The sequence below is a fragment of the Adelges cooleyi genome, unplaced genomic scaffold (genome assembly GCF_023614345.1).
Source record: "Adelges cooleyi isolate 19-005CV unplaced genomic scaffold, UGA_ACOO_1.1 ACOO_flye_CR_arks_rails_tigmint_CR_PRNA_9, whole genome shotgun sequence".
NCBI lineage: Eukaryota > Metazoa > Arthropoda > Insecta > Hemiptera > Adelgidae > Adelges > Adelges cooleyi.
The window spans coordinates 6,746,580-6,755,886 of record NW_026096579.1 but is presented as its reverse complement, the minus strand read 5'-3'; the positions used below and the strand labels follow the sequence as shown (position 1 = coordinate 6,755,886).

The window sequence follows — 9,307 nt, the reverse complement described above, 5'->3', positions numbered from 1 at the left end:
TATGTAAATGTTTAATAATTCTTTAAAATATTGTAAATATTATATTTTCTTATTTTCTTAGTGACAGCCGGTAGGCGTTACTTTTATTTATACCTAACCTTCATAATATAATAACTCTATATTATATTATATATTAGCTTAAAAAAAATATTGTGTTGTCAAGAATACTTTAGAAATTTTAGTAAGAATTCTAAATGCATGCCTAATAGTAAGTATTTATGATTGCATAGTTTAAATTGTGAAACACTTAAAAATGTCTCACAATGTGTGTATACAAAATATAATTACAATATATTTTCGAAGCGGTTAATAATACTTTAATATTAATTATTATGTAAAAAATCAAATTATCATTAAAAGCTAATCGTAAACGATGGTATCGTTGAATTTTGCAGTGCTGGAATTAGTGTTGTCTTGGACAGTTGTGTCCGTTTTGATTGGCTGCGACGCTATTTTTTTGTTTGTTGTTGTTTTTTCATGATCGTCTTTCGATTCTGTTGCTCGAGTGGCGTTATTTTTGGTCATTCCCTGAAATTTCAAGTTGATCATTGATTATGTCGATTTTACTGATCAGTAATGGTTAAATATAGAGTCAGCTGACTAGGTAAAAAGCATACGTTTTAAGCGCTCAAGTCAAAAGAGGAGATAGCATAGTTATATTTTAACTCTGCCAGAAGTCAAAAAAGAAATTGGCAACCGTTCCTTTTTTTTAAAAATATTAAATTGATTAGAGTCAAACACTGACCACTTGGAGCAGAGCAGAAGTGGACCCGTTATTGGCTGTCGCTAGTAAATTGGTCATGTTCAACATGTCATGGTGAAGTTTCATGATTTGATTGGTCGAATACGCCACCGTCCTAACTAATTGGTCGGACTGGGTTTTGCTGAGTTCAGACAGTTCTTCGAATCGTTTTTCTTCCCATTTGTTTTGACTTCTTAACGTTTTGAATATCTCCTCGAGAGTCGTGTTGTCGAAAGAACTTCTGAAAAGTGTGCAAAAATGTATTTAAAAATAATAATAAATAAATGATGATTTCGTATAGGCTTTTTTTTTTATTACAGTCTTTATTAATAACGTTTTTCTAACGCTTTCTACGAGTACAGTTTTATCCAAAATTCGGATAGAAAATAGTTTCTCAGGTTTTTGAAAATACGTGAATTTTAACTGTCTTTTCAGAGAGATTTTTCAATGGTATAAACATTTAAGTTAATAAAAACAATTTTTAATCAACAATGCAACTCAAAATAAAATAAAATTTAGTCAGATATAATATACTTAAATATTAACTAGCTATTTTTATTGAATAGTTAATTTTTATGGAACAAACTATTTTAAATTAAAAAAAAATAGATTAAATGTATATAAATAAATTGAATTCGAAAAACTTTATTTACCTAAGAAATAATGTATTAAGTAAATGAGTATATATGCGAGAAGGGAAGAAGGAGGATGTGTAAGAAGTTAGTGGGTGTTATAAATAAAGACATGAATCTGTGTAAGGTTGATAAATGAATGTTCAGAGACTGAATGGATTAGGTAGATAACTATTATGATTAGGCCGATTTTATCAAAAATTTACTTGTTATCGATGTGGGCAAAAATCTGTTCAAGAATGCGAATCATGTCTTCTTCGATTTGATGTTCGTTCAGTTGTATTCTACGGCAGCTGTTTATGAATAAGTTTTGTCCCTCCACCAAAAGTTTCAACTGTTCTTTGAGTTTTCCTTCTAACTCGTTGTCGGCCTTTTTTTGTATCGCCACCATTTCGCTAATGACAGTTTCCAGAAAACCTAGAAAGGCACTTTGTTGAGTTTGTGTTACACAATTTTTAGAGATCTTAAGTGGTTTTAAGTTATATGGAACTTTTAAAGTTTTACATTATAATATTGCTTTCTTTGACAACAGCAAAATAATCTAAATTTAATTAATATAAATCGAAAAATCAATTTTTTTTTTTTACTGTCTAAGAGTTCATTAATCACGTCCTGACGATCAGAATCCAATTTTCTTCTGTACTTGTCGGTGCTTTCAGTCAACTCTTTAAGTAACATGTGTATATCGTCCGATCGGTCTTTGAGCCCGTTATACATATTGTTCATCTATTTAAAAAAAAATATTAGTTTTTTAAAAATGTTTTAATATAACTGTGCAATGTGCTTTGTGCAACTTTTCAAGAACACTTATTATTACTCTAGGCTGTAAAATTATGCGTAAATTATTATGATTACACAGAGTTGTAAAAAAAAAATACTTCTAAGTGTCTAACAGAATCCATAAAGCGTTTGTAGTAATATTACCGTCGATATGAGTTTACTGCTGGACGTAGTTTCGGTGCCTTGAATGGGATCGTCATTTTGATTGCACTGGCATGTGCTCAAAGATTTATCTGTGTTTTTCGGCTGCTGTGTAAGATTGGCCACGGTATCCTTTAGTTAAATAATACATTTTAGTATCATTATTCCCATCGTTGTTATTAACAAATCAGTATTGCATTGCAAAAAGTTGTTTACATACTATGTACATACATACACACAATATAATAGGTATTATTTTCGTTGGGACTTTTGCCATTAACTCTACGAATCGTGTCGTCAAGGTAGGAATGGCCAAAGATAACAAAGATACTAAAAAATAACTCTTTTTAAACTTTATGCAACTCTTCAATGGATAAATCATCGTTCATCATACATGCTCTCTGAGTGCCATCAATTCAATTCATCATAGGTAAGATAATCACAAACCAGTCAATATGTTTATATATGCCTACTTAAACGATTTAATGTTTTACGAATTTACAATATTTATATGAGGGTGTTCAGCATTGGACCGTATTTTATAAACTAAGAGCAAACTCTGTCTTCAGAATTCACGGGTTGTCTGCTAAACTTAACAGCGCAGTTTCACAACAGTACCTACAATTAATCTCTGAATTAGTCTGAAAGCTGACTGTATAATTTGACCGCAAAATGTCAGTGCAAGACTATTATAACGGAACACCTGTAAACATTGTGAAAATATAGTAAATAGTCCTTAAGTCCATGAATCCCATATTACAATCATGAGCACAACAACAAATGTTACTAACCACAATTTTAGTTTTATTAATTTTGGGTATTTACTGTAAAAATATTGTATCTAACGATTTGATGTCTAACGGTTGTTAGTCTTACTTTGAATAATTTTTATCTACACTTAAAACGTATCTAATAGCTACTATTTCTCTGATCTCATCTCCTAAGTTAAAATAATAATCCTATATTATAAAAATTACAAATTAGTATCCTTTAAAAGGTATTTTTATAGTATTAATCTTATTGGAATTATTAATATTGAACACATTACACAATGATAATATAACAAAACGCATATCTTTGCATGATTTAATTAATTCAGTTTCAGAACACTGAAAATGGGAGAAAAACCAACACAGCCTAATTAGATAAAATTAGATTGTATGCTGTAAAAATAGAAGAAATCGAGTGGAATCAATACCAAACGCTTTAATGCTTTTTGCAAAGGCAGTCGAAAGGCATGCGATGGACTTTTTCACCATATTGTTCCATCTAGATATTATGTTCCAGGTTAACTGTTTTTTGTATGTAATATTATATACCTGCAACTGTTTGTTGAAAGCGTTTTGACTAGAGTTGAGTCTGTCGAACCCGGAGCCCATCTCTTTTCTCATGGATTGGATTTCTGCGCCGAGTTCGGTCTGTCTGTCGGCCATTTTTCTAATTTCCTTTTCTAGGTCTTTCTATAACAGAAAACCGAGACGACGTTTCGTTAAATCGTTTCATCTTTGGCCATTTGCCTGCTAACGGAATACCGTCGACAAATTAAATTATGTTACACACAATCGCAATCGTTTCTAGCGAAAGAGTTTTTCTAAAAATCCTTATTATAATTATTCTTTTTTTGTTTTGCTACGCCAAAATACTAATAATTGTCCACCATATGACCAGTCGTTTACCCTTCAGTGAACACACTGGTGGTGCCAATACTTCTGGCTATAAAAATAAGTGTCCACATGTAAACGCTTATCTGTTAAACAAAACTCAGACTTAACATAAAAATCCTTGGGATCTCGGTTATAGAATTCATTAAATTATTAAAGAACTAATGTATGGTAGGATTTTAAAAGCTAAAAACTGTAGTTTAAGCAGGAGTCTTAATTGATTGAAAACTATAGATATTATTTTATCGAAATACTTTGAGAACACCAAAGAGTACCACCGTGACTGAAACGGTTTATATAACAAGTAGGGTAAATTATTTTTATTGCTACCAAGGTTATTATTAAGACTTGTGTGATATTCAAAACGTTAATAGCCAAATTAAATATTATGCGACGCACGACAGCCAATACAATTACTTCAAATTGAGAGATTAGCATTAGGTATTTTTAAAATAAATAAGATCAAAACTCTCAACATCTTTCACAGTCTTTTTTAATAATATATCCTCTGAAATTTTCATCTAAGACTATCTTGGATAATACAAAGACAAAGATAAGACTTAATTAACAATTATACAAGATATTCTATTTAACTGTCAAGTCTAGAAAATTTTTTTCATCTTATTCAATTATTCAGTCTCATATTCATCATAATGACTGATGTTAAAAAAAATTAATTTTGACCAATACTTCAAATAGGAAAATCTTATCAACAGTTGTCTCAATTTATTACCATTCAAGCTTAAAATTGTATAGATATTAATGACATCGATATGATGATAATAATATCAGGTCAATGTTGATTTCGTGCTTGACCTGAGACGATTATTTTGTTTTTGTGTTTCATATATTATTCAAACGAGTCCAATGTATTATAATAAATAACGAATGAGTGATATTTTACAACATTAGAAGTAAATTGTTACAATTTTTAATTAATTTTTTTAACTATCAGATATCTAGGGGTTCATTTCGACCAAAAAAATACTTGGGCTCATCACATCCGCTTTACCAAACTAAAACTGAACGCCTGCTTGCAAATACTTAAACGTTTCCTACACTATGTAAGAGTGATTTACTTATACGGACCTCTTGCAATGAACTATGCACAAAATATTGAACTATTCGTTGATAACATGTTTGCCATTGATATGATAACAATATGTTATGAAAATAGTAAACATTTTTTTTTTTGAAAGTTAATTACTTGACAATCATATCATATTATACATTTTTCCAACTTTGCAGTTTTTGTTTATACGATGAATTGTTTTGTTCCTTCCGTACGATTAAAATTAATGGGTTTTCCATTCATTATAATTCCCAAGAAAATACTCTAAAATAAGCACTTTGTAGATGACTAATCGTGTTGTTTTTATATTTACATAATACTTTGTACCTATATTGGCCGAAGGTTATTATTAATCGCACTTAATTAACTACTGTTGCGCGGATTGATGAGCAATATTGTAATATTGTTGGCGATAAAAAAAACATGAATGATTATAGCTATTATTCAAATTAATTAATATGGTTTACCTGATGATTCTGTACTGTTTGGAGTGTGGTCTCCATGTGTTCCAAGGTAATCTCCAGTTGTTGCTGAGTCTTGTCTATACGTCTGGTCACGAGGTTCGAGCCGCATTCCTCTGAGACCGACTAAAACCAAGTCATTTAAGTACACATACATAATACATATTTTTATATTTACTATAAAACGAGCGCATTTAAACATTTTAGACGGTTTATACTATCAACATTCTCAATATGGTAGATCTCAATCTTTTTTTTAAAAAAAGTTACTTTTATTGTTAGAGAAATGAGGATTTCCCAAAAATATTAAAAAGATATAAGATGATAAAAAATGTATTTTTTTTTTTAATGACCAAATTGTTATTAAAAAACCTACCATAAAATAAAATGTATATATATATATATATATATATACTTTTAAAAAGCCTCCTTAAAATGTTATTAAGTAATAATAAAAAAAATTGTAATGAAAATATTGCTTATGTTTGTGTTGTTAAGTTAGGTTAGGTCAAATTAAAATATATTAAATAATTATATTTTGTATACGTTTAAACATTGTTTCTTTGTAAATCGAGTGATAATAATTTTCATTAATAAATTGTATTAAAACCCAATATCGTTAATCGTTGTAATACTTTGTCAAACATTTACAATAATACATTAAACTTTATTTAGTATAAAATTAATATTCCAATTCTCTTGACTAAATAGCTGTTGTAATATTAGCACAATTCGCATCTTCGTCGAAAATTTCAAATTTCTATATATGGTTTTATAATATTAATGCATATTTTATTATGATTTATAATAAAGAAAAGATGAATATTATTGTCTTAAACCATAATCAATATCAGTTAAATGTAGGTCTTGTTTATCCATACAGTTGTTTAGTATTATTGAAATATTACTTAACACATTCTAAATAATTAAAGATAATAGTGTTAATCAAATTAAATATAAAATAGATAATTCTTGTACTTGTTTACCTGTTGAAATTTATCAAACCATAAACCATTAGACACTTCTAAGTGTCCGAGTTTGTTGTAAATCATGTCAATTCTGGAGTTTATTCTTTCAGTTTGTTGATCACGTCTTGCCGCATTCGATAGATCCCTAATCCTAAATTCGATATTGCTCAGCAGAGTGTGAATCTGAAACAAACATTATATACAGTTGTCATTGTAGCACATTGATTGAACTAACAACAAAGTTAATATTGGAATCAATTGTGTATTGGATTTAAATGTTAGAAGCACTGCCTGTCATTTAAGGTTTGGATTTCATATCGTGCTACTTTTTCTTGTTGTAAACAAAAAATAGCTAGATAGTAAAATAACCAAACTCAACCTGTGATAAATCGAGCAAGTCAAAAGCATTTTGGGCGATTATTGAAATCCATACACTCATCCGTCGGGTTAGTAAACACATGGCTGCTGCTCAAACATTGTTTTATGTAGGGACAAGAGAAATGTTTGATATTGTCCCTTATGGTTGAACACTAGTCAAAGTATATACTTATGGATCACGTTTCCAATTGGTCTTGACAAAGTGTGTGCATATAATGTCTATACAGATTTATGAAAATAATCTAAGAAACGTGCTATATATTATACTAACAGCTAGTGTTCGGGTGCTCTGGATATAAAAGATAATATACAAACTATCCTTTATTTGCATTTATCCATATTTAAACTGTATACAGCAAGTATACATATAATATGTCACCAGAACCATCTAAAAACGTCATACTTGTTCGTACAAACGTATACAGATTTGTATGACTCATACATCTTTGGAAACAACTCGAAGACTATGAAGTCTATATTGCAAGAGTCACTTTCGATAATCACTTCGAACCAATCATTTTAATTGAGAAGTAAATGATGAACTAAGTTTAGTCTGGTTCATTGTTTGTCATTCACTTTAAGCTATTATCGCAGTTGAAAGTGAAACGTGTAACCTAGTTTAAGCTTTCCATACACGAGACTATAGATTTGTTGACACTTGACAGACTGAAAGATTAATTAATGATTTTTTTAGGTAATGCTTGTCAGCTTGCTGACGATTGGCAAATTAATGGACCGAAAGCATCAAATCGTTGACAATATGATGATAACAAACAAATCAACAACTTAATTTCCAGTGTATGTCATCTACGACCAACAGTGTCAACAAATTGTTAAACCAGTTTGTCCGTGTCAAGGTGAGTTACGTTTATGCTAATTTAAAGCACACCATTCCCGATTAATCAAAGAATCATAATACTCTGGATTGTCTATTTGATTGCCGACTGATGTTTTGGCTTGCTCATCGAGATATATTCTACACAGTCAATGGTATGCATGTCAATCAATAACATGCACAGAGGATCATGACCATAGATAAAATTTGGATAAGTTGAAGTAGGTTATTTTACATGAATGAAAATCAAACATTTTGAGGTTACAAGGAGTCACAATACCATAAGATCATACCCCGTGCCAGAAAAAGAACATATTATAGATATCCATATGGAAAAAGAACTGTCTTTCTCTCTTCCCCATTCCAGACCGCGATCCTGTATGTTATTAGTATGGCCTACCCAGTATTTTATTATCTATGAGCATGACCTCATAAGTGGCAACCACCTTGGCTGAAATTCGTCGACCATTAAAAATCAGTCATGATTGGCAAGATTGTCGTTAGGTCGTACCAATAACACAGCCCTGAAGATTCAAGACTCATGAAACGTTAACAGCAAATTAAGTTTGTATAAATCAGTGTAATCGGCTTAATTATCATTGGATCAATTTGTGCTACCGCGTGCAAAAACCAACGACTATTTAAACTTTCGGTTGAATCTATGATAACCTACAAACGTCATTGCAATGGGAATGTTAAGGCTCCGGCACTGTTTGGACACAGAGAAGATTATATCTGAGAGGACACTTTAAGGGGGCTTTAATGTAAACAAATATCTTCGGATAGATACCGGCATCTTCTCATTTATCTTGAAATGTTATATCTATACACAACCAATGTATAGAAAAAACATCAAAGTGATTAAACCGTTTGATAAACGAAAAGATGGCCGTTATAAGTGTATGCATGTATCCCTGGTTTGGATGCTCTTGTCTGACCCTCCCCCCCCCATCCCCATCCCAACGCTTCGGTATTGCTCACCAATTCTAGTTTAGCGTCAACGCACCTGGTTTTCCGTGTACGACGTCTGGCCGCGGTCACCACCGGTGGTCGCCGGCCATCCGGCTCCGCGTATGGACATGGTGATGTCCGGCACGGCATGTCCAGAGGGACACGCGAGCAGGAGCAAGAGCGGGAACAGGAGCGGCGACGGCAGCGCATGGCCGCTACTGTGGGTCGGTTTGTCTGCCGTGATGCGCGTCTGGGCACAGGATCGTCTCAATGGTTATCATGCGCGGCACACGACCGGAGGCGGACGCGTAACACGGACTGTAACAATACGGCGGCGGCTATGCAACCGGGGGCCCTGTATGCGGCACACGTTGTTGTTCGCTTTCCCCCCACCCACGCAGCACAGTGAAAATAATGCCCATCCGCGACGACGGCCGCCAGACGCACACATTGCTGTGCGTGCCCGTCGTCCCTCGTGCACCGCACACGTTGCGCGTACTATACGGGGTGATCAATTTAACTTGAGACACTGCATGCTTTCTGAATCGGTTATGAACAAAATTAAATTTTTATACACAAAGAACATTTTTTAATTGAATTATTAACAATTGTAAGCAGCAGACAATCAGTGGTTAGTCTGAAGGATTTGGAGGGTGTTAACCAAAATATTTAGTTTTATAATTTTA

General features: G+C 32.3%; 1 protein-coding gene across 1 annotated transcript; it reads right to left on the bottom strand.

Moving 5' to 3' along the window:
- Positions 1 to 294: 294 nt before the first annotated feature.
- Positions 295 to 8,946, bottom strand: LOC126846926 (uncharacterized). Its single transcript, XM_050586823.1, has 9 exons — positions 8,677 to 8,946; positions 6,476 to 6,640; positions 5,496 to 5,615; positions 3,615 to 3,755; positions 2,299 to 2,427; positions 1,962 to 2,100; positions 1,581 to 1,791; positions 746 to 983; positions 295 to 528 (listed from the first exon to the last, which is right to left on the bottom strand). The coding sequence occupies exons 1-9, from the start codon at positions 8,749 to 8,751 to the stop codon at positions 361 to 363; spliced, it is 1,386 nt and encodes a 461-aa protein (XP_050442780.1). The 5' UTR covers positions 8,752 to 8,946; the 3' UTR covers positions 295 to 360.
- Positions 8,947 to 9,307: the final 361 nt, after the last annotated feature.

Excerpts from the sequence above, each read along its gene's own strand:
- LOC126846926 (XM_050586823.1), bottom strand. The coding sequence starts at position 8,751 with ATGTCCATACGCGGAGCCGGATGGCCGGCGACCACCGGTGGTGACCGC. Across the intron at positions 2,428-3,614 it reads CTTTCAACAAACAGTTGCAG|GATACCGTGGCCAATCTTAC; the intron begins GTATATAATATT and ends ATTTAACTAAAG. Across the intron at positions 1,792-1,961 it reads GATTAATGAACTCTTAGACA|GTTTTCTGGAAACTGTCATT; the intron begins GTAAAAAAAAAA and ends GTGCCTTTCTAG.